The sequence below is a fragment of the Meriones unguiculatus genome, chromosome 10 (genome assembly GCF_030254825.1).
Source record: "Meriones unguiculatus strain TT.TT164.6M chromosome 10, Bangor_MerUng_6.1, whole genome shotgun sequence".
In the NCBI taxonomy this organism is placed as follows: Eukaryota; Metazoa; Chordata; class Mammalia; order Rodentia; family Muridae; genus Meriones; species Meriones unguiculatus.
The window spans coordinates 86,832,315-86,858,923 of NC_083358.1; the positions used below are offsets into that span (position 1 = coordinate 86,832,315).

At 37.8% G+C, this 26,609-nt stretch overlaps 1 protein-coding gene across 4 annotated transcripts in view; it reads right to left on the minus strand.

Moving 5' to 3' along the window:
* The window catches only part of Dpyd (dihydropyrimidine dehydrogenase), a 925,939-nt gene that overhangs the window by 499,671 nt on the left and 399,659 nt on the right, over positions 1–26,609 (minus strand). For all 4 annotated transcript variants that reach the window (XM_060392818.1, XM_060392819.1, XM_060392817.1 and 1 more), the window contains exon 11: positions 17,768–17,978. In XM_060392818.1, the coding sequence (XP_060248801.1) occupies positions 17,768–17,978 (211 nt within the window). The remainder of the gene's footprint in view (positions 1–17,767; positions 17,979–26,609) is intronic.

Sequence of the window (26,609 nt, forward strand, 5' to 3'; positions counted from 1 at the left end):
GGGAGGTCCTCCTCTCCTTCTTTCTGATCTTTTTTTTTCTTCTCAATTCAGTTTATTCAGGAACCTTGAACAATCTTCTGACCCTGGGGAAAGCCAGCCCACAGCTTAAAATAGCCCCTGGGTAGCAAACCCTCCCTCTCCTTTCTGCATGCATGCCACTCCCCAAGTCCACTGATAGGGGAGGTTCTCCTCTCCTTTCTGATCTTAGTCCATCAGGTCACATCAAAAGTGGCTGCATTGTCCTCTACTATGGCCTGGTAAGGCTGCTCCCCCCCAGGGGGAGGTGATCAAAGAGCAGGCCAGTCAAATTATGTCAGAGGCAGTCCCTCTTCCCATTACTATGTAACCCACTTGGAGACTGTGCTGCCATGGGCTACATCTGTGCAGGGGTTCTGGGTTATCTCCATGAATAGTCCTTCGTTGGAGTATGAGTCTCTGGGAAGTTCCCTGTGTTCAAATTTTCTTGTTCTGTTGCTCTCCTTGTGGAGTTCCTGTCCTCTCCAGCTCTTGCTATTTGTAAGATAAGGATAGCCTCTAAATTTATACACACACATAGTATGTTCCATTTTGAAACCACACCAGGCCTTCACTTGTCTCCTAAATCATCCTCTTAGGAGTTTCATCAAGATGGTTAATTCACTCAAAGTTGTTAAATCTTGTGACTTTCAACCAAGTGAGGAACCCACCAGAATTTCCTCTTCAGGGCTATGAAAGAGCAGGAGCTTGATTTCTTCTTCCTGTCTGTAACACTGGTTGCCATACTGTCTTATCAACCTTCAGGAGAGGACCATGTCTTTGTCCTAAGAGTTCTTTGGTTTCCATCACACCACTGCTTTTCCTCTTGCCCCATCATATTTTGTAAATATCACTGCTACCTTTAAATATTTTCTCCATTCTCAAGTGGCCTAATAACAGAGCTTACACATCTTGGTATCATCTTTGAATCATTTGATCCCAGTAACCTCACTATGGGTTCTGTTAACAAAATCTTTGAACCCATCTGAAGAGTTTTTCTCATACTTCTTGCAGTCTATTGATTCTACTCTTACTTAATGCAAAGAAAATCAACTGGTACTCATAGATCCTTTGTAATTGGTTGGCATTAATCCTGTATATTTTTGTATTCTTTCATTCCAACCACAAAACAGATGTTGAGGGTATATACTGGGAATCTCCTTGTACCGCCAACAGGTGATAGGAACTGTATTTGAATTGAGTTGTTTCAGACACCCAACCTGTCTTATCACCAGCACTAGGGGTAAGAGAAAGTTAAAAGGAAGGGTCAAGAATGGTCTCTGGTAGGGGAGGTCCTCTCCTCCTATCTGACTCTAGCCTATCAGGTAGCAGTAGGACTGGCTGCAGGAAAGGCATAAGGGGAGAAGAGGGAGGAAAGGTGGTCCTGAGAAGAGATGGGGAGGAGCTACAGCCAGAATATAAAGTGAATACATTATAATAAATGATAAATAAATAAAAATTAAGAAAATAGAATGCTCTCTGGGAACTTCCCACTGGAGACCGGGAAGTTACTAAAATGGATAGATGAATGTTGGAAAGACAACAAGTAACAGCAGTCTTGACAAGCTTTATAGATGTAGCATCTAGATCATCTTTTCGATGAATTGTTTTGTCTCAGTGAAATGAGCCATTGTGTGCTTTCATTTACATTATTATTCTCATTGAGTATCTATATTACATATTATTGTGTCTTAATTGGCCAGTTTTATTGTAGTTCTTAGCTCCATAATGAAAGACATGGCTCACTGTGGCGAGAGAACCCAAATAACTCAAAAGTTGTTTTTCGGATAACAAATATACTATAAGACCAGAGGGATGGAGAGATGGCTCAGCAGTTAGGAGCACTGGCTGCTCTTCCAGAGGACCTGGTTCAATTCCTATCACTCCCATGGCAGCTCAAAACTGTCTATAACTCCAGTTCCCAGGATACTCACACAGACATACATGCAGGCTCACAAATATACCAAGAGAGGGATAATGGTGGCCTGGCTACTTTCAATTGCTTTAACTACCTGTTTTTGTTATTTCTCTGCCTGGATTATTTTTGGTTTGGTTGTTTGCAATCTTCACAGAGAGTAAAAATAGATGTTTAGCTTTCTAAACCCACCACTCTCAGGATAAAGGGGCTTCACAAGTTAAATCAAAGAACAGTTGTCAACAGCAGCCTTCAGAAATAACTTCTGTTGTCCTTGTAAGCCACTGGGACCTTCATTTCCATTCCTAAACTGACCAACTAATCAATTCAGAATTAAACCCATGCAAACACTTCACCTTGATTTGCTTATTTCTCCACAATAATTCCGTCTATTTAAGACTCTGTGAACTCCTTGAAGATTTGATTTCATTTTCTCTGAAAAGATCTCCTCGAGGAGGTCAGTGCTCTTGAAGTAAATACGTGGGGATTGTTTTCAGGTTCTCTGCTGGATTCCCAAATGGTGTGCTTTGATTTGCTTATTTATATTCAGTGTTACCATCTACTTAAGACCACAAACTCCTTGAAGGAATAGATCATCCTTTAATCTGATTTGGACCATAATCATCATAATTCTATGCATATTTGGGTGCTTAATACTTCTCGATAATTATGAGACAGTGAAAAACGATAGGCTGCTGAGATATTTCACATGCAATTCCCAGTGAGAAAAAAAAATTCAAAATGCCGAATAATGCCACCAAGTGATATAAAGAATTACAGAAAGGGGTTAAGAAAAATGTCTAATAAAAAAAATCCCCATTTGCTGCATTTAAAGCATAAACAAAAACACAGAAAGCCAAGAGAAGATTATGCTACTTGTGAAAACAATATTATTAAAATATAAGTGAATGCTGAAGAAAATATTTTAATTAACAAAATAAATCAAATGGAAAAGATTTCCTAAATAGAGCTTTAAAAGTAAGTCTATGTGTGTTTGACTGCCATGACTAATTATGTATCCATGTAATGTGTGTTCAATTTGGGCTTATTTAAATAGCAGAAATGCTCATTAGCTGCAGTATATCTGTGAAGCTTCAGTAAACAGTTTAATGGTTTTTATGTTTAACCAATTTCATAAGTTCCTGTAATTTTAGCTTTAGCAGCTCATTAATGTTATTTTTTGATATCCATCTTACAGCTTTTTCTCCTTTTGTCAATCATCAGTAGGCACACATCAATGCAAATTTAAAACACACAGTAAAATTGTGTTTAAACAAATTTTGTACATTAGTAAATGCCCAGTTCAAATTATAGCCCCCTTATATAGGAATCATGTAAGTTTTCATGCAATTTGGAAATACCTTTGGTATTGACAAAAGCTGTACTGTAGAATCTTATGATACTATTGGAACCTGTCATCGAGTGCTTCTGTAAGCCAGTGGTGGTTTTTGAATACTAGTCACCTACTCTCTCTCTGGAGTATCACAGAGTAGCTACAATCTCAGTATGAATGTTGGATAGGTGAGTTACCAAGGGCACACTTTTAAGATCTAAAATAAAGCAGCAAATCAGCTAATCATGTAGGTTAGAGATCTCCAGAGAACCTGGAGGCACATGCATGGCTTGAGTACTAGGTGCAGTCATGGGATGTCTAAAAGTTTGGAAGAAGGAGTCCAGTTACAGGTAAACAATCAAGCCAATCATGTAAAACATACAACAATAATAACCCAGACCAAAGTTCCAAAAACTCTCATTTGTGTTAGATGAGAACCAAAATATTTCTTAACCATATGAGTACAGTTCACAAGGTCTGCTAACCTGAGGTGCAATGAACAATAAAATATTTGCAACAAAACACACAATGAAAGGCCCTAAGGATATGGAGTGTGGCAAAGGCATAAGGTGGTATTTGTGGAACACTCTTTCTAAAAGTTTAATGATAAAAACAAAAGAAAAGATTAAGGCATTGGCTTGGATTCATTTATTCAATTAGCAAATATTTATTGGCTAATACTTTAGATTTACACTTATAAGCCAAAAATAAGTGACCGGTCCTTCTGGGTTATACATTGCAGAAGACAGAAATAAATAATAAACAAGTAAGGAACCATATGATATAGAAATAGGCTACAGAGAGGACATCATGAAAAAAAAAATGTTTCCAGACGATGGAATTTGTTGTGAGAAACAGCATGGGTGCTTTAGATCAGAACAGTATGGAGAATGGAGGGGGGGGGCAAAAATAGCTAGACAGCAAAGAAGCAGAAGGCTGAACATTTGAGGAAGAGGAAATACAGGATCTGCAAGCATAAATCCAGGAGTGATCTTTGAATGGAGGAGAACAAACAGGAAAGGGGAGAAGACTGAGAAACGCATGGTCAAGACCCAGAAGAATTGTATCCTATGGCAGAGAGCCACCTCTAGTGGTCTCTTCCAAAACCCTAATTTATTTGGGATGTTTAGTCCTCTATCTCTCTTCCACCAACCCCCCAACCTTAAGTAGGAGAGAGAAAATGTTAGTGGGTAGAGAGGGCCCAGACCCTTCTACTTCTCCCAGCTATTTAGGGTTAAGGGGTTCTTTTAGGGCTCTATACCAATCTCCGTCAACCACAGATGCTGATCCACACCTTTGTGGTCCAAAGCATTTCTCTCTATCTGTCTGCTCCAAACTGTCACACCATCTCTGGTCTCTGTTCTCTCTAAACTGCTACATGCCACATGCCAGCACAGAACACCACACAGGATGCCTTACTGATCGCCACTCCAGAACACCATGCAGCCTCTTTCTAGGCCTCATATTTGTACTCTGAGGGTCCTAGAGCCTACCCTTCTCCATGCCTGAAGTAGAAGGCCTTTACCATCTGGCAAAGATCACACCCTACATGTGACAGGTGTGGACAAACTGTAACCCAATTAAAATCTTAAAAAACTTGGGATTAACATGAAAGCATATTTGCATGACATACAAAGAAACCAAAACTTCCTAACAAATAAACTACAACATGTTTGGAACAAGACACTGAATGACAAGATTTCCTTCTATAATTAAAATCTGTTAGTGTCTCAAATAAGCAAGAACAAACAAACAGAAAGCAAACAAACAAAAAAAAAACAAACAAACAAAAACAGAACAGAGTGCCTAATCACAGGAAGCTGTCTTCAGTATATATGGAAATGTCCAGTATTAGGCAGCAGGGCTGAATTCTTGGAGTTCACATATATGGCTTGCATTTACTGAGAAATTTCTGTTAAAAATAATTTTAAATGGAGCAAATATTTCCTTCTTTTGATGCAGACATTTATCTATTGTTTTATTTATTTACTCATCCACTTGTTCAATGATTACTTATTGTTCAAGAGATGCTGCCAAGAACTCTGGTTAAAATTTAAGCGGTGTACCTACAATTGGATTGTGAGTCTAACCAAGAATAGGTGAGGTAAAGAATAAAGCAAACGATCAGAAGTAAAGTCCAGAAAGATGCATGTTTAATTTAATGCTTCCTTGTTTGTATGAGGAGAACATAGGTAGATTTAATGCCCTCTTAGGTCACAAGAACCCACTAACTCTGGAAAAATTCCAGATCCCTTGAGCTAACATTGGGTAATACTTCAAATATTCGCAATTATATGCTTTCTGAAAATATCTAATTCCATGGATAGGGGAGGTCCTCTTCCCCTTCCATCTGACCCTAGCTTATCAGGTCTGATCAGGACTGGCTGCATCGTCTTCCTCTGTGGCCTGGCAAGGCTGTTCCCTCCTCAGAAGGAGGTGGTCAAAGAGCTAGCCACTGAGTTCATATCAGAGACAGTCCCAGTTCCCCTTACTAGGAACCCATTTGGATACTGAGCTGCTATGAGCTACATCTGAGCAGGGGTTCTGAGTCAGATGGAAGGGAATGAGGACCTCCCCTATTAGTGGACTTGGAGAGGGGCATAGGAGGAGAAGAGGGAGGGGAAGTGGGGTTGGAAGGGGAGGAGGGAAGGGGCTACAGCTGGGATACAAAGTGAATAAACTGTAATTAATGTAAAAAATAAAAATTTAAATAAAAAAGAAAATATTTAATTAAACTACAACATTTGGTTATAATATCACAGAGATGACAATACTTAGCTTCTGAAATATGAGGGTTATACAATGATGGTGGTGATATGGAACTTCTTTTGGTAACAGCATATAAATACGGGATGAAACAGGACTATAGTAAGCCAAAACACTAAGCCAGAGTGCTTATAAAAATACTAGATATTAATCAAACACATATTAAAACATATGCTTGCCGCTCTTTCTTATTTTCATGGAAACAATTGGCTACGTGAGTAAAAATCCCATTATGATGGCTAAAATAATTGTCCCAATAGGCTCATGTATTAGAATGCTTAGTCTCCAGTTTGGGAAGTGGTTTGGAAAGCATTAGGAGGTGTAGCCTTGCTGGTAGAGGTGTGGTCTTGCTGGAGTTTCCTCTGAGGTTTCAGAAGCCCACACCAGTCCTAGCTAGTTCTCTCTGTCTAGTGCTTGTGGATCAGGTGTAAGCTCTTGTTCCAGGGTCATGCCTGCTTGCTTTTGCCATAATTCCCAACATGATGGTCATGGACTGATCCTCTGAAAGTGTAACCCCATAAGCTATTTCATATATCAGTTGAATTGGTTATGGTGTCTTAGCACAGCTATAGCAAAGTAACTAGGACAATATTTTAACTGTACTGGTTATGGAAATTAAAGAGAGTGATGGGTAACATTAATAACTGAGCAGGTTGGAGAAGACCAATGGAAGGCTACAGAAGTTTATTCAGGGCTTTCCTCAGTAATATCAGAGTACAGCGCCTGGTTCAAGCAGCACATAGACGTGGTAGTAAATAGTCAATACATTTGAACTCGCTTTTTCTATTAGTCAAAATGTACATGAAAATCAGTTGTCTGCATTAACCCAGTTTTAGATTAAACCTTCGTTACAACAGCCTTTTTTATACCATCTACTCAACCAAGAATTTAAATCCAGAGTTAATAACAAAATATATATTAGCTATAATATTCATAAATAGTCCATATTGTCTATCACTTTACACTTTAACTGACTTTTACATCCTGGTTTTACCAAGTACAATAAGTAACTGTAGTTTTACATCTTGAAAAACTATCAGATTTAAGAATAATATTTATTTTTAATGAAAAATAAGTACTTTAATGGGTAGAGTCATCTGTAATTACATTAGAAGCTGTTAGTCCACTCTATGCCCTGAATTAATTTTAAATTATGCTTTCATTGAATATTGAATAAGATACCATTCTCTGTAAGTACTATAAACTTAGGGTATTTTACTCTTTAAATAAAAATTTTATCCAGCCAAATTTAAAAAATAATAACATTGTTAGGAGTATCTTTAAAGTATAATTTTGAAAAATCCAACAATACCGGGGTTACTTATTTATTGTCCCTGAACCTCAAAATGTAACAAGCAAGGAGTTTGCAAACACTGAGAAACTTGCTATTGTTTGTTTGTTTGTTTCAAAGTTTGTTGAAATTCTAAATTGTAACATTGTTGATGAATAGACATACTTTGTACTATTTTTTAAAAGAATAGAAATTTATTACACTGTAGGTAAACAGTATTACGAAAAACAAATGTAATAATAGCTGGTCAATAAGGTTCAGGGTTTCTACAACATTCACTATATGTTGACTACTGTTAACTATATTTCATGATTTCTATTTTCTGAAACAATTACGTTATTTTTCCATTTTCTGCCTCCTTCCCCCAACAAAACTTGTTACATACTACTGCTCTGCTTCTTATATATAATCTTTGATTTGATGGAAAATGACTTTGATTTGATTTATCCACTGTCTCCCTGTAAGAATGCATATGGTATCAAGCACTAGTGAAACCTGGAAAATAAAGATAAGGAAAGGCTCGGAACAGAGCGATTCACTGGGGAAACAAACCTATTCCTATGCAGTTATTAAAGGAAGTAAAATAATTACAGAAATATCATGTCGTGCCTCAAACGGATGTCTACGGCAGTTGTAAGTGATGTGATGCTGATTCTAAATCACTTTCAACACTGTTATCAGTTTGACCTCCCTCCTCATCACATCTACCCTTTAAAATAATTCTGAAGGAAAACTGTGCAAAGATTCCATTATGTTCAATGGTTATTCAACAGAAATGCCAGTACTGGCATGCAATTCTACACTCCATCTTCTCTCTGTGCAGAATATTTTATATTAGAAAGATAATAAATCTAGCTAGAAAAAAATCTTCCTGATAAAAAAGGCAATTTTTAAGAAAATGGATATAGTTATCCTATTAGTATCTTGAGAATACTTCTTGCCCAAAATATAATTAAAAGCAAGGCCAGGCACAGAATAGATGAGGACAGGCTTATGTTCATCACTGAGTAAACCAACCAGCGCATGTAGACATTATAACAAAAAAAAAAAAAAGAAAAGAAAAACCCCAAAACTGTAATGTGCACAGTCATACGCAGAACAGGGTGGAGGAAGCATTGTACCACACAATAAAAGATTGCTGTCATGGCTTCAAGATACTTGTCATCACCAAATAAAAGTGTCACGGTATGGCAGAAGAGAGTTTTGCTAGAAGTCCAAAATAAATTCTACAATATTCACTCATCATACTTTCATAAGGAATTGCTGTAACAACTTTCATTTAGCAGTCCATTCACTGAATAATAGCCCCTACTCTAAGAAATAAGATATGACAGTGAATAGACAGGCAAATGAGGCTAAAGTGTGGTGGAGCATTTTTCTAGTCCTAGCACTCAGGAAGCTGAATTATGAGGATTGAAATATGGAGAACCAAGAGTGAGGAAGATAGCCCTGTCAGGAATGGCTTTGTCTTAGCATGAGGACATGAGATCCATCCCCACAATCGGAGAAGGAAAACAGTGTGGGGACCAGTGACAGTGGGTGACTACAAGGAAACATTGTCTCTGGACGGAGCATGGCAACTGTGTATGTGACAAGACTGGTGCAAGCCTAAACCTGGACAAATCTCAGCAAAGAAAGCATTGTTGAACACAAAGACTCAATCCTACTTTAGAAGTTCCTGACAATCCTTAGCAGCTGGGAGAGGAAGGCTCCATTTTCATTAGAAGCATAGGGTTTGGTAAGTCCACCATGCTGTAACAGAAGGCCACACATCCAAAAATATTTGGAAAGTACAAATTGGCTTCAACGAAAAGCGGGAAAAAAAAAGAATAGAAAATTGGGTGGGAACGGAAGGGGAATGCATCTGAGAAGATTTTGGGAGGAAAGGAGAATGTGATCAAAACAGGTTCTGTGAAAATCTCAAAGAATAACTCAATGACTGGCTCTTTGACCTCCCCACCTCCCAAGGGAGGAGCAGTACTGTTAGGCCACAGAGGAGGACTTTGCAGCCAGTCTTGAAAATACCTGACAAAGGGAGTCATATGAAAGGGGAGGAGGTCCTCCCCTATTAGTGGACTTGGAAAGGGGCAGGGAGGAGATGAGGGAGGGAGGGTGGGATTGGGGAGGGAATGAGGGATACAGCTGGGATACAGAATTAACAAAATGTAACTAATGAGAAAAATAAAATTATGGAAAAAAACAAATAAAAGTATTAGCATAAAAAAAACTAAAATAAATCTTTAAACAATCATAATACCCAGAAACAAAAAATACCAATGAATAAAAATAACTCTTGGTGGTTCGTGTTTATAATCCCCACACTGGGGTGCTAGACTCAGGTGGATCCCTAGGGCTCACTGTCAAGCCAAACTTGCCTGGTGAGTGAGAAATCCTGTCTTAAGAAAGTAATCCTGGATGGCATCTGAGAAACAACAGCCAAAGCCACACTTACCCAAACATACAGAATAAAGTTTGAGGCTACCGTGGACTTCATAGCAAGGAGCGGTGATGTACACCATCATGACCGACAATCAAATCCCATGTGCTTATTTTAAAAAGCTAGTTTTTAATCATTCTCTGTGTTCCTAGTCCCCACTCGTATTTTCAGTTGTTGAATGGATAGGAAAATCCATTTGCAAACACATCACCAGCACCTGCAGCATGATTCCATCTGCTGCACTTGGGGGTTCTAGCCATGCATGCACAGATTCCCATTACACTACGAAGGCAGCCTCCTTAGAGTTTGTAGGATCGTCTCTTGGAGTTGAGTGGATAATTTTACCCGAAACAGGAAGTCTGTACAGAAAACACACTTGGCTGTGTACATGAGTCTCTTAGCTTCTAACTCCTGTTCTGAATCGTAGAGACTGCAATCAGGTAGAAGGCAGAAGGGACAAGTAGCAGCCCTGTCTGTTTTGTTTAAGAGAAAGGTATCTCCGATATGTGTAGCATTTACTCTATTTGTCACCTGGTTGGTTATTAAAATGTAATTAGAAAACAACAACAAAAACAAACAAAAACCTTCAGTTTAGCATGCTTTGACTTAGCATTCCTTTGACTTGACAGGAATTTGCAGCCAAATTTCCTGTCATCTTCTCCCTGCCCACTTCCCCTCCTTACATAACCATCCCATCTGTTTCAGCTGACTAAATTTTTTCTGTTCCCTGACCACATGAGTGTATCTCTTCGGCCCATATTTTATATGCGATAGTCAGTTTAACAGGGCAATGTCTACTCATTTTTAGAACCCACTCCAGATTTTATCCTCATATTTTGTAGCTGTGCATGTCTGATTATTTCTACCAGTAGGTTGATAGACAAACACTCCCCTCTGGTCATGTCTGAAGTCCTAGTGAATAGATGGATTTTCAGCAGTCTCTCCACAGTTGTACATTGTGAGGAGATTAAAAACAGGATACACGGTTTAAACCATAGACTAATAAAGTTCTAAAAGTGAAAAAAAAATCATACCTTCATTTATAAAGATAAGAACATGCATGAAATAAATGAGTAGGCTGCTGACAACTTTCTAAAAACGTACTTTTTTAAAAACAGCTTTTTAAAATGACTGTAAAATGACTACTTAATCTAACAGTTTGGCGTTAAGCACATTGCGTAATGGTCTTGTGGCTTCCCTGCCTTCCACCTCCACTCCACCTGGAAACTCCTACACATCATCTAGACTTCAACTTTTCACCCACTTCCTCCAAGCAGCTGCCTTGGGCCCTCACACTCAACTGTGTGCTTCGGTGGGACATTAAACTTCTTCCAAGCCCATTGATTCTACCTGGGGGTTCTCTATCAAACTGTATTCCTGGAGGTATAGTGTGCACATGCCTTTCCCTGACTTCCACCCTAGCACCACCTAACCCAGAGTCTGAGGTAGCGGGCTGTCAGAACGTACCACGCAAAACAGTTAACCGGAACGACAGAACCAGAGCACACCATCTCTTAGATCCCTTCTAGTTCTTTTGAAAACACAACTGGGGAAATCTCAAGATGAGTGGTTCCATATTATATTCACAATATATCCAGCATGTGAGACTGTTTGGACTACCTACTAGTCGAGTCCCTTGCAATTCTCTTACCTATTATTAGTCACTGCGAAATCGCCTCCTCTAAAGTTTTGCAATAGCTGAAAACATTCTCTCACCCAGCAATAAAATCCAGTGCTCTATGTGTTCTCTGAAGCTTATTGCTTATGTTTGATAAAATAAATAAAAGAGTGGATAGGTCTAGTTATGATAGTTTCTCAAGTTGGTACTTCATCCCTTGTCCTTCTTAATCTTTTTGTAAGGAAGAAAGGGGACTTAAGCGAACTGCGAGTCAAAAGGCCTTGAAAGCCAAGTAACTAACATGCCTGTCAGTGCTGCCTCCAGTTTCTGTAAAATATGCTTTCTCATTTGGAACATTAAATGAAATAATAACAGGATAAATAAACAACAAAAATGGTGGTATGAAAAAAAAATCTTTGTGTTCTACTTCCATTGGTGAATAACTCAATAAATCATACTTTAATAAGCTGTAAAATGAGACAAACACTATACTAATTTCAAATATTTTAAAGTATTATAATTCTGATTGTTGTGTTTCTGACCTATCATGAGCTCACATGAAAATAAGATAGAATTCCTCCCTACAAAGAAAAAAGGCAAACATATTTGGAAAACTCCAGTCTTCACTTTGCTAAGATTTCAGGCACACCATTTCTTGCCTGTCAATTTCTGGTTCTGACTGTCAGAATAAACACAGTTAAGCCAAGACCTGCACCTTTTCTCCCTGAGGAGGAGGGGGCATCCAGGCCACACTTGAAGCTGGAATCCACAGAAAGCTTGACTTTCCCACAAGGCTTTCTGATAGATCGATGAGTGATTTTAAAACCTTCCTTCTCCATCTCCCACAAAACACTCCCTTATACAACTAATTGCAATTAATGCCATCAAGGGAGTTGGTTTCTAAGGGCTGCATTAAAGATTCAGAAAAATCTGTGCTTGTTATCTCCAGTTCCTGCTGAGATGAGCGGAAATTCCAGGCCTTGATGCTGTGTACAGACTCCCTCCCTTGGAGGTCAGCCTTCCTCGGCTGTGTCCCTCAGAGAAGAGGATTCAAGCCCCTGATCCCTGAGCTGTGTTAACTATAGAACAAGGTCATCGCATTTTGTGCCATCTTCCTTTCCAAGCCTTGCCTTTTTAAACGCGTGTCACCTCATATTTTTCGGGAGTTTAATATTCTCAGAAGGGTTTCTCTTTTCCATCTCAAAAACATGAGCATTATTCCCCTTAGTTTAAATAAGCTAATACAATCTGTTTTCAGTTAGAAAGACCAACGTGACTTAAATTGCTTTGGTCTTCAAATACCTGATTTTTGGAAACATGAAACAGATATTTGTGCCACTAAGAATTTGCTTTAAAAAATGTTTGTTCCCGTACTCCAAGGCTACATCACATTGAAAATAAAATATCTTAAAATGCTATAGACTGTTAAAATTTTGGAATCTTGTTTTATCAGGTATCTTCAGGACTGGCTGCAAAGCCCTCCTCTGTGGCCTAACAGGACTGCTCCTCCCTTCGGGGGTGGGGAGACCAAAGAGCCAGTCATTGAGTTCCTGTTAGAAATAGTCCTTGTTCCCCTCACTTTGGGAAACCAATTGGTTACTGAGCTACCACAGGCTACATCTGAGCAGCCAGTCCTGAAGATACCTGATAAAACAGGATCAGATGAATGGGGAGGAGGTCCCGCCTATCAGTGGACTTGGAAAGGGGCATGGTGGAGATGAGGGAGGAAGGGAGGGAGGGAGGGACTGGGAGGGAATGAGGGATCTGGACATGGCTGGGATACAGAGTTAATAAAATGTAACTGATAAAAAAATTAAAAAAAAATTTTTGGAATCTTTTATATGGAGGCAGGTTTCCATATGTGCAGTCTGGCTCTGGAGCTCTTGTTTGAGTTAATACACTATACAGGCTAGAACTAGGGTAGTAGTCATCAAATTATAAGGAGTGCAATAATTTATGCCAAACAAGGGGAAAAAAACCAGCATTTTCAGAGAATAAAAAAATTGTTTACCTTTCCTCAGAAACATAAAACACTTAATTCTCAGAAAAAAATAAGTTTTAATACAATTTATATCCCTGAGAGGTTGGTTCATGTCAAATGCATATATGTATTTTTACCTAGATGTAGGGTATTAACATGTCAGCTACAATTGTATTTCATGGAACAGAAAAAGCTCCTTGGAATTGTCATTGGATTTAATTAATGAATTTATCACCATCATCATTAATGTATGAGTAGAAAGAGCAACGGCTATATATCTCTTACAAGTGGATATTTAGGAAGAATGAGATGATGGATATTGATAGCTGGAAACATGGAAAAGGTACATCTGTCATGGTCTGGGCCACAGTGATAAAATATAAATATGAAGGTGCTTAAATTCGACACTTTTCAGATCTACCTTTTCTTCATCCATTCATCTGTTGTAGGACACAGACTTTCACTCCAGATCCTAGCCATCACATGATCACAAGAATAAAGATGCGCACATGTATCTATGGCTCACTGATACAGATTCCTGCTGGCACATATCCTGGAATGGGATAGCTGTAGCCTATGGTGGTTTCAGTTATTTAGAAGCTTTCACATTGGTTTCCATAGTGACTCCACCAGTTTACATTTGTAGCAGCAGTATATAGGGTTCCTCTTTCCCTATATTCTTGCCAGCATCTGTTAGTTTTTGTTTTCTTGATGGTAACTATTCTGATATGGGTGTGAAAAAATGTCAATATAGTTATAATTTGTAATTCTCTAATGGCTAAACATATTGAAAGTTTTCTTTTAAATTTTTCACTAATACTTTTCCTTTTGAGAGCTGTCTATTCAATTAACTTGCAATCCCTGGACCTTGGCAAGTACTATAAAGTAACACAAGAAGGAGGAATTCAGTGGCAGGCTTACAAATAACTAAAAGAAAAATGCAGGAACTAGGCATGACATGAACAATAAGTCTGTTTATAGTTTTGTTTGCAAAGCACTTTCCCGTTGTTTCATTTTATTTTTGACAGTCCTCTTGCAAGGTAGGGAAAGAAGGTTTTATTTTGCTTGGTTTTGTTGTTGTTTTGATTGATGAAGAGCTGAACCTTAGAAAGGTTAAGTGACTTGGAGAAGAGCATTTCAAACAAAAATATTTAACATTGTCAAGTGGAGAAAACTGAATAAGGTGTGAAAGGAAGTTCCAGTGTTTGCAAGCTACTTATTTAGTTTAAGCAAAATAAATTTGGAAAAGAAAAGAGAGGAAAGGTGACAAGAGAGCCGAATATTTTGAGACACAGTTATCGATGAATGCATTAAAATGTGTAGCGTATACATGACAATATTGTAATAATCATGTTCTCCAGGCATTGTAAAGAAAGAAGCTCTGAGATAGAAAGAGGGATAACATTACAACCTTTTCTTCTCCAAATGTACAACTTTCTTCCAGTAAATTGGTTTCAGTGCATTCAGAGTAAGTATGAACATGGGAACTTTTTTTTGAATTTTAAATTTATTATTATAGAACTTTTAAAAGATCTTCCAGAAAAAAAATATTTTTCCGTGTCAAATTCGAATAAAAGCCCAATTCCCTTTTCAATTTTAATGTGTTTCCCATTACCCTAAATGGTATTGAAAACATTGCGATTTGTCTGAGTTAGACAGACAAACACACTGAGTAGTTTAGCAGCCTTGGCACTCCAGTGGCTCGGAGTACAGACATGCCTCTTACCAATGTAGCTGACAACTTAGGACTATCACATGCATGAACTATGCACACAAATCCTCCTCCAAATCAAGCTTCTAGCAACCGGTGTTGATCTCAACTGTACACCCCGCTGCATACAAAGGACTGATCGTCTGCTACTCGGAAACCCTACAGTGAAGCCTCATTTCCATTCAAGCAAGTTCCAGAACCTACCCAGGAACGACAATAGACAAGTATGGCCTGGACTGGGTTTGGACGCAAGCACAGTGAGGGAAACAGTGTCCTCTGAGTGAACTTTTAGGAGAAGCCACTGTTTATCACCTTATGCCAATGCATGTTCAGTGTATGTATCCTGAGAATCAGATGAATTACAGGAAAGAGTTGGAAAAAGAAAACCTTGCAGAATCCGAGCCCATCAATTAAAACAGAACAATCCATGGTGATCCCCTAAGTGTCCACACTTCCTCTTCTATCTCATAAATGGAACCACAAGCCTCGACTACTTTCTCATACATATGTCCCCTCTGCCCCGTTACAGAGTATTTAAGGTACACACCATAGCTTGCTTATAACAGGGTTTGGAGCTACTTTGCGATCCCTGTGTGCCTTTATTTCAATTCCATAAATAAGACACCAAGTCTGGAAATTTCCAGTCTAGACACTGCCCACTGTAAGAGGAATAAGGAGAGGATTGCTGTGTAACATCTCAGCTATTCCAGCTGCCTACTCATTTGGACAGTAACACTTTGTCCATGTAAACCCTAAGGCAGGTTAGTATATAATTTCTAAACTATTCTGTGTCGAATTAGGATAAGGAAACGAATGCACAGCGAAGCCGAATGCTTTTCCTTGGCTTCCTTAGTGGCCATTGGTAAAAATTCATGTGAAGTCACAAGAGACAGACATCGGGGACGAAATTTACAAATTCTGGAATAAACTTAAAATTCTGGAATTGAACATATCAATTTATTCTGCTGCTTCATAAATTAAACACTAAATACTAAATTCTCTCTTTCTCTCCCTTCCTCCCTCCTTCTCTCTCCCTCCGTTTCTCCCCACCACATCACTCTCTCTCTCTCTCAAGATTCATGTCCGTAACACACAGATATTCTCATGAAAGAGCTTGGCCTAGCAGTGCTTGCCTGTAACATCACCATTCATGTGTGTGAGCCTACGGGACTCTCAGTTCACACCCAGGAGCAGCTGCATACTGAGAGACTTTCTCAAACAACAACCACACCACCCGCAACCACTACCACCACCACCAACCCAATAACAAAACAGCATGCACAAACGTAAGCTTTAAAAACATCTGACTTTAAAAAACTGAAGGTATTTTCTGTGATCCTAGCCACAGGATAATCTGCCTTGAGTAGAAAACACTACTTTAAAAAATATTAGACTGCCATTTTTGAAATATAAATTTAGGTAGTTGAACTAAATTATTTTGATAGATGACTCATAAGTAGAATTGGTACTTAAACTTCATTGGCAACTTGCTGTTTTGCAGAGAACATTTTATTTCAGATAACTGAAGATAATTTACATACTGTTCATTTTTACCTTATAAGCTCAGTTAATGAATACACAAAGCAAACTATGCCTGTGTCTATACTTCATACACACTTCTAGATGGAAAGTGACAAATTTAGACCATCATACAGCCATTTGAAAACATTTATCTTGATGACATTAAACATCTGCTTATTCCTAAATACCCAAGATGTTGCATGTCCTGCAGGAAAACAAAACAAAACAAAATAAAACAAAAAACCCTGATGACTGCTGACTCTTTACCTATCTATTGCATAAAAAGGTGCATTTGCATGCCTGTGTCTCTTCCTGTTTCAGACACATATACAATTTTCACAAGGATACAGTAAGTATTGTAGGTAGAAGTGTCAGGTGCGGATTTTCTGTTATTATTGTTCTTAGTGAATATCTGAACAGCAGAAAGGGCCTTTTATTTCCCTTTCAGAAAATAAAAGTGATAATTGTCATTTCAACGGTGTGAATTGAAAGGTAAAGATTTGCAAACTGAAGGTGCCTTGGTATTTCAGCTTTCATTTACAATGAAACTAGAGTGGGAGGGTTATAACACAAGGCAGTTTCTCCATTGACTGACAACTGTGAGGTTGAAATGTTATATAAAACATTTCCTGTCTCATGATATGTCTAAGCATTTTATTCTTCCTTAGTGCATTCAGCTAGGCCACTCAGATGGAATGACAGGAGTTGAGTTTGAACTTCTAAGGGACAATGTCAGTGTCCCCTGTTCACAGTGATGGTTTCTCATGGGAGTGGTAATAAATGTTGATTCTAAGTTTCTGATTTCATGATATCCTAATTTCTCTGCATCACTTAAGACTGACTGTTCCAATATTTTCAGCTACATCTTTTTAGTCTAATCTAATTGAAGAAAGACCCTTCTTTTATAGGAAACATGCAAAAATTATTATAAAATAACATTTATATTTTGGATATAAGTTTAAAATAAAAATACACATTCTTTTCAATTCTTAACGTTATAAATTAATGCCATATATTTGGTAATAGCACTTCTAAACATTTTTAAATCACGATTGCTTTCAGTCTGTAATAGCAAAGGAAATGAATACTAAAATGAAAAAAATGGCTGAAACTTAGCAAACATTGGAGCCATAAAACAACACCCGCAGCATCACGATGTGTCTCCCAGGAATGCCTTACCTTTGAGATCACTCAGGACAGAACCAAAGGCGCTAATGACCACATCGGCCTTCAGACGCACTGTCTGTTCTTCATCTTCAGTCCAGTTCCCAGTTTCATCTTGCTCAGTCCGAACAAATTGCATTGCCACAATTTTTCCATCTTTGACTATAACCTTCCGTGGGGACAGGAAAGGCAAAAACTCACATTTTTCTTCCTTAGCGAGCTCCATCTAAAACAAAAGATTAAGTAAATAAAACTTAAGGAACGTAGTTGATTTTCAAATCAGATTTACATGCTAATTGGTTATAATATTTTAATTTATATGAAGCTTTTTTTGCATTTTCCACCATAGCTGAGTTTGAATTTCAGGCATTAGCTCCTTGCTCAGGGGAATCTTGGATTCAAATGTGACAAAGAAACTAAAAGTTACTTCCTCTAGGAGCAGTGTGGCAGAGCAGTTTAGCAGCATAGGTTCAGGTTCCAGCACTCTAAAAAAAAGTTGGTTTTTTTTTCTCAAGTTATTTATTAAATTGTCTATAATCGGACATGTGTGGTATTCTTAACTGTGATAGTCTAGGCTCCTCTCATATTCATTTTTGCAGATTAAGTTCTCTGTGTAATTATGCTAAAATTAAAAATAAATATTTTTTAACTAGCTGTATGTGACTGAACTAGAAAGCAAAGACTCAAGACCAAACCTTTGGCAGAGTACAGGGAATCATAAGAAAGAAGGGGAGTTAGTCTGATGGGGAAAGGATAGGAGCTCCACAAGGACCAAATATATCTGGGCACAGGGTCTTTTCTGAAACTGACATTCAACCAAGGACCATGTATGGATATAACCTAGAACCTCCACTCAGATGTAGCCTGTGGTAGCTCAGTAACCAATTGATTTCCCAAAGTGAGGGGAACAAGGACTATTTCTAACAGGAACTCAATGACTGGCTCTTTGGCCTTCCCACCCCCAAGGGAGGAGCAGTCCTGTTAGGCCACAGAGGAGGGCTTTGCAGCCAGTCCTGAAGATACCTGATAAAACAGGATCAGATGAATGGGGAGGAGGTCTCCCCCTATCAGTGGACTTGGAAAGGGGCATGGTGGAGATGAGGGAGGGAGGGAGGGACTGGGAGGGAATGAGGGATCGGGACACGGCTGGGATACAGAGTTAATAAAATGTAACTGATAAGGAAAAAATAAAATTCAAAAAAAATCAATAAAGCAGCTGATCTACTCTCTGTGAGCACATGACTAGAATAGGAGGTAGAAAAAGAAAGCTAGAGAAGCTTGGACGACTCATCTTTTTTTCTTTACAACAGTGCAGTCATGAGGAGCACCAATGAAAAATCAAAAAGAAAGAGGAACAGACATCCTGGAAACCTCCTTTTTCTTTGTAATAGATCCTATCACTAAATGGGAATTGTGTATTTCATGCCTAATAGGTTGCACATTCACACAGAAGGTTCATATTTATTAACTTATTATTTTCCACTTTTTGTTTCAGGTGATACCCAGGCATTTGTCAATATAATCAGAACTGGTCTGTTGAGTGTCTGACAAAATAACGAAATAGTAGAAAGTGAGCCCTGGCAAAGAACTTTCACATCCCTGTGACGCCAGGTGGGCTCTTGGTGGGACCCTTACTGAGTGACATATGGTTTCTGGGAGGCAAAGCATCTCTTAAATGATCCCAAATGATAAAATCAGTACGGTGTGTAAGATATGTTTTCTGTTTTCTTTTTGCAACACATTTGCATAATGTAGCCCAAGAAACAAGCTTAGGGTGTTTCGAGAATGAGAAGTGATACTAACTTTTAATCATACTGCCACACTCGACTGAATGACATTGCCAAATGTTCATGGGTTGAATAAGTCAATCCAGCATGAGTATTTATAATTGTCCTACTTTCTGAGAAGCGTGTAAGTGAAATCAGGACTATGTTACTGGTGTTGCAGAATGTGACTGGTGGATTGATTTAGAACATGGTGTGTTCTCTCCTGTATTTCTTGTCTACTGGCAGTTTGCATTTGTTTGTGCACACAATCTCTTAAAGTATGTAGCAAAGATGCTGCTAAATTTGGAAAGAAAATTAGGTAATCCTAGTAAACAAGGAAAAAAATCCTTAAAACTTTCCATAGCATCTTTGCATCTTTTGTCCATGCTCGTAGGGTTTGGAGGACACCAGAGTCTATGTTATCTTTGCAAACAAACAAACTGGTTTCTAATACATGCTAAAATTATATCGTGGCTTTCATCTTTTTTTTTTCATATTGGTATATACATTCAGAAGCATGCATCGTGGTTCACACAGGTTGAGAAGAATACAAGATAATGGAAAATCCACCTCTTTAACTGTATTTTTTTGCAAACAGGGAAAAGGAAACAAAACTCATACATGTCAGAAAGAACTCTTTTAAGCTTCATCTCAGAACAAGCATAGTATGTGCTTTAGCTCGACTGGCCCATAGCTGCTGTCATAGGTATCCTCCCCAGATAGGCTCTTCCACCAGCCTTTGGGTGACAGCTCAACCCAGAAAGCTGGAAAGAACCCCAGGTGCTGATCCTCACAATGAGATGCAGTGAGAGGACAAGGTAACTCAATGTACGGCAACCATAATCTATATGAAATAAAAAAAAAAAAATAGAAGCCAGAGTGTATGGTTGAGCTGGAAGCATGTCTGGTTTATTTCTAGGCTACATCTAGAAAAAGAAATTTTGCTAGTCCATGGCCACATGCTTTCTGTGTTCTCTCATGCTCTTTCTTCTGTGCACCCAAATCCTACTATATCATAAATTTCTAATATGACAGGGTTGAGAATTTGCTAAAGACACTTAGCTTTCTTGACCCCTGCTTGACAGTGTGAAGAGGACTTGCAGTGTGAACACTGGCCTTCCACCAGATCATTCTAAGCTCCTGTCCTAAACTGGAGAAGGTATGAATAGATTATGGGGTGGTTCCCCATAATCTCAAAACATGCAGCAGTTATTTTGCATTAAATACAATTGTTTACTACTAATCACTTTATAAAGAAGGAGAGAGTTAAGGGAACCTGAGAAGATATCATCTAAACATATGTATTTACTGAGAAAATGTTCATGCTGTAGAGAAAAAGGATATTGAAACTATTATAAGACCTGTTGTATTGGGAGATAATAAAATAATAGAAGCATGGGAAGATGGACATGTGAAATTATACATCAGATAAAATACCCTTTCAGTAATTTAAGAGCATAATGTAGGGATATACTTTCGCATTTAAAATTACAATTTTATTTTGGTGAGTGTGTATGTGTGTGAGCATGCGTGTGTGTGTGTGAGTGTGTGGGCATGTGAGTGTACAGGCATGTGGGGGGTATGCGTGTGCATGTATATGTATGTACATGTGTGTGTTTCATAAGTGGGTGCACAGGTGCCTAATATGTATGTGGAGGTCCAGAGGAAACTGAGTTAATTATCTCCTTCTGCGTGGGTCCTGGGGATCAATTCCAGGCGTAAAGCTTGGTGTTAGGTGTCTATATCTTCCAAGTCATCTTGTCAGCCTAATTTCACTTCTTAGTAGGTCTGCCTGATAATAGTAAATGATGCTATCAGATTTTCTTTTCAATACTTCACCTATGGCATGTCATTCTCCCACTGAAGATACTTTATGACAGCTATATACTAGTTATGAAAAAACATTGCCACAAACCAATCTTTTCTTCATGTTGTGGTACAAAAGGCCAGGGCACCACTGTTCATTTTGCAGACGGAATGCCAAGCCTCATGTACTCTGCTGCACACCAGCTTAACCTAAAATCTGTCTAAATGCATGCAACTTGAACACCCTAATATGAATGTGTAAAATCAAAATCCTAAAACGCCCATATTTGTATTTATAACACAAATAAAAAATTCACTTCCAGTCTCATTCAGAGGGTTACAATGAGGGCTACACACAAAAAAATATTGTTTAAAATTTCTTTCATGAGTCTTTCAAGGCCCTCAATGGTAGGCTCCTGTCCTGTTCCCTGTTTTCTCCCTCTTCCGATGTCCATCCCATTTGCCTTTCTGAGTGAGATTGATCATCTTACCCAGGGCCCTTCTTCTTGTTTAGCTTCTATAGATGTACAAATTTTAGTATGTTTATCTTATATTATATGTCTAATATCCACTTATAAGTAAGTATATACCATGTGTGTCTCATTTATATTTTCAATAATGTTGTAGTATTAGTTATCTTTCTCATCATTGTGTTTGAAAACCTTGAGAGGATATTTTATGAAAGGGAAGGGTTATTTTAACTCATGCTTTTAGAAAATTTTCCACTGCATGGTTCATTGGTCTGATATAGAAGAACATTTTTAACTCATTGTGGACAGGAACCAGATTGGGAACTATAGAGACAAAGAAAGAGAGAGACAAAAAGACAGAAAGGTAGCCAAGGCAAAAAATTCCCCAGGACGTAACCAGAGTGGTCTATACCATTCACCTAGATGCATCCACAAATGTTCACAGAACCTCTCCAAACAGCACTGCCTGCTATGGGCCAAATGTTTAATACGCGAGTCTGTGTGGGACTTTTCATATTCAAGCAACCATGCAGTTCTTACATGTGACAACCCGGACATCCAACCAACATGCAAACTTCTCTAACTCTTTATTTTCACCAATAATTACCCAGGGAATATAGCTATATGAAGCATCAATTTTCAACTCTTTGAGAGTTAGGTTCAACAAGTCAGTTTGTTACCTACTTTCATTCAGTATTAAAAAGTTAAAAAAAAATTCTTGGCTTTGATTTTCACTTCCATATTTAGGAAAGATATATGGTTGAAGCTAAGTAAAATAAAAATAGTTCGCTACAGCATGCAATAATGATAATCATTTTAATGATTAACTTTATGTAATGTGATGATTTGGTCTGATTAATATTACAGGCATCATACTGCAGAAATTATGAAACAACTTAATTTCCTATAATTAAAAGCATGATGTCAACTCATTTTTAGATTGCATATAGGCAAGGTAAGCATAGCTTATAAATCATAACGAGCAGAATCAAAACCAGCATATATTTAATTCTGGAATAAATGCTAATTATGCCAAAGTTTAACAAGTAATATGAAGAAACAATATTCTTTATAAAAAGAAAGCTCTGAGATCAGTATTTTTAACTATTTATCAGTCAAATAACACAAAGACCAAAAAGATGTTATTTGTAGTCAAAATTGCTTAGTAATCTTCCGAGCCCAGTGTTAATTTTGGAAAAGATCTTATTTCATCACTGTTAAATGCTACGAATATTTATTGCTACACATTCTAATACACGCAAAAATTGAACCCAATATTAAGTAGCTCCTTAATTGATAACAAAATTGCTATTAGTTTTCATATGTAAAAATAATGCTCGTCTTTAAAAAAGAACTCATGTTGTAAAACATACAGTACTTGTGTTCACTATGCTAACATGACAAATTATTCTCTAGTAGTCCATATTTTAGGTGGGTTTCTGAACCTTTTATGCTCACCTATGTACATTCTCATGAAATCCAGATTTAACAGGGTATCATTTAAGTTAGTGTATCAAAATCCCAGACCGTCAGTTTATGAACCTCTCTGAACCTGGTCATCTTCCCCATTCTCTGTCATTGAGGTTATATCTAATCTCCTAATCTAGCATTAGAAAGAACACTGATGAAAAATAGAACCAATAGGATTAAGCCTTATTTTGGAAGGCCCCACTTTTGAATATTTTAATTCACCTATCACACATTACACCTTGGTATTACTCACACTTGCTTACGTTGTATTTGGAGCTGAAATCTGATGAAGGCATAACAATGAAAACTGACTATTGAGAGTCAGATGTTCTGGTTAACCTGACTTGTTCATGTTCTGGGTTAAACCTGGATTTTGCGTGAAAGTGAATTGATAGGCTAGACATTTCAGAATCCTAACATTTAGCCCATCAAAAATCTTCATCGTGTGTAAACACAGTGAATTTATCCAAATATGAGTTGTGCTGTATAGGTCTTTCTATCTCCCCCTTCATGGGATAAATAAGAGGTTTCTTAACGTGCAAGTGGCTCCCAGTGTCATCTGCTAATTTCCAACTAAATGTCATGGCATATGTCCATTCTGTGTGTGTGTGTGTGTGTGTGTGTGTGTGTGTGTGTCTGTCTGTCTGTGTCTCTCTCTTTGTATATCTTTCTCATGTATGTAGATACAGCACAAACACATACAATAATAATAAATATATATTTTTAAAAGGACAGAGTAGAAAATATGCTATTCAAGCTATATTTGAAAGTAACCTTGAATGCTTGTTTAGTGGGTAAGAGAGAGTTCTGGAATGAATATCTTCTCTGCCTCATGAACAGTGTTGAGAAAAGAAGGAAGTTCATCGCAACAGTCACTGGGGCTTGTTTAAATCCACAAATGAGCATGCTCATGGGAAACAAAGCTAATAATTTCAAATGAGGCCATCCTTATCTATGTAATGTTCTGAGCAGGGCATGCCTCCTAGAAAATGATGCAACTGTGCAGTCATATAAGCTGTGACACTAAGTATAAAGTGGAGATAGAACTAGCTGTCTTTTGTGTGAAAGGTGGAACTATGCACATTTCCTAGAGTCAGCTTGACCTGAGTGACAACAAGTAGTGGCACTGCGTGAGGAGATGTGCGAGTGCTAATGCGGTTCCTCTTGGTTACCTGACACCTTCTACTCGCTGGGTTCATGATAAACTCTGAAACAAAGAACTACCAATCATGCTGGTTCACTTTTAAAATCTAATCACCTAGTTATTTTGGTTACCAAAGAAATAAAGGAACACAGTAAATTTTAACTACCTACTCGTAATACCATACTCCTGAATTTATTGGACAATTTGTATTTACTTTTATAATTAAAAAATTTTATATATATTCCCTTTACATCCCAATCGTAGCCCCCTCCCTCATCTCGTCCTGGTTCCACCAACCTTCTTTCTCCATATACCCCTCCCATAGTCCTCATAAAGAAATAGCACTCTTCCTTAAGCCCTTCCTTAGTGACTCTGCCTCAACAGTGTCCTCATCCCATGTGTGTGGATTTTTTTTTTCTTATTTCTAATAGCTGACTGAGTACAATTAATCCTACCTATGTTCCCAGGGGTAAGCATGCCACCTAATGAAAGGGCTCCACTCCTGAAAAAAAAAAAAAAAAAAACATTCTTTATCCCTCAGCAGTCCCCAACTGCCAATAGTTATTCCACAAGGGGTGGTGTCTTTTGACTCCCTCCCTCATTCATACTGAAGTTTTGGCATTTATAATTTTTTTGGTACAGAAATTAACAGGGAGTAAGTAGTGGAATGCACAATTTAAAATCCTCTGCCTACCACAGTCATCACTGTTCTCTCTTAAAACTCTTCAAAAGGCAAAGCATTTTGAGCATAAAGGCATACTACTCCACATGAGAGCTGTAGTACACATTGGATAAACACGGTAGTTCTCTCACTGAGTCCTTACAAGCTGGATTGGGCCACTACTGAGCTGCAGCACTCGGAGCTGCAGCGTAAGGAATAGTTGAGAGACTATAAAGTGACTTCACACAGCTCTCATAAAGCATATCACTTCTAGGAAGAAAAGAACATTTTTACACTCTTCATTTATGACTGATGACATTCCCTGAAACCTGACTAGATCTCACCGTTCTTCACCTTAAATTTTGCTGGAGTAAAGCAATACTGGCTGCTACTGTAACATTACACAAAAACTTGGTGTCTTGGAGATATCTTTTTTTCAATCTGGAAACAAGTAGATATTCAAATTCTGTATCAATTACAATTCTCTCTTCTTCTATAAAATGCCAGTCTTCCCCTAATTTCGTTATGTTTTAATTAAGCTTGATGTTTTCATATTCCTTGATCATGTTTTCTCGTTTTTATCATGTTTTTAGTCCTCGGTTAACTTTTAAGAGTACAGAGTCCATAAGTAATTAATTTTGGATGATGATTTTAAAGTGTGTCTTATTTTTAGTAAAAGCAGCACAGGGTAGAAAAAAAGAGTATTTGGCTTACAATTCTAAGTTATAATCGACTACTTGAGAAAAGGAAAAGAGGTAAGAGTTTGAAACAGCTGTTCACACTATACCCATAGACAAGAGTTAAAGGAACCAAATGCACCTATGCTAACTGTTTGCTTGTTTGTGTTCAGACGGCTACTTTATTTTATACATCTTAGAGACCATTGTAGGGAATGGGGCTGCCCCACAATGGTATGCATCAACAGACAAACAAGAAAACTGCACCTAAGTCAGCCGGATCTAGAGAACTGATCAACTGAGATATTTTTCTAAGGCTATTTTAGGTTTCGACAAGCTATATTGAAAAGTGAATATCACACTTATGAGAGAAACTAAAAATTTAAAGTAAAAAATATAATAATTTATCTGAAACATATCTAAAATATTTTTGAGGTGTGGAAATGCATAGTATTCATTTCATTCCTATTTAAAATATTCTTACAAGTTTGAGATGCTTTATATATATTTATTAAACGTGGGTCATTCATCTGCTAATTTGAAGGGAAAATTTTATTGTATTCATGTAGTCAACTAATGAATTGAATAAAAGAACCGATGGAAGAAATCTGCATTTTAATTTGTGAGATCATTATAAAGAAATATCAACCATTTATGGTGAATATTAGAGCCGCAGAAAGCATAAAAGGCCAAAAAGAGTCTTGAAATAAACATGAATTAAGGAAAGAACAGAAGTCTTCAGGAAAAAAATCTTCAGGGAGGGCCTTGAAGGGCAGTTATATCATCTTTGAGAGAGAGAGAGAGAGAGAGAGAGAGAGAGAGAGAGAGAGAGAAGTAGCTAAGGTAGTCTTATGTTTGAAATC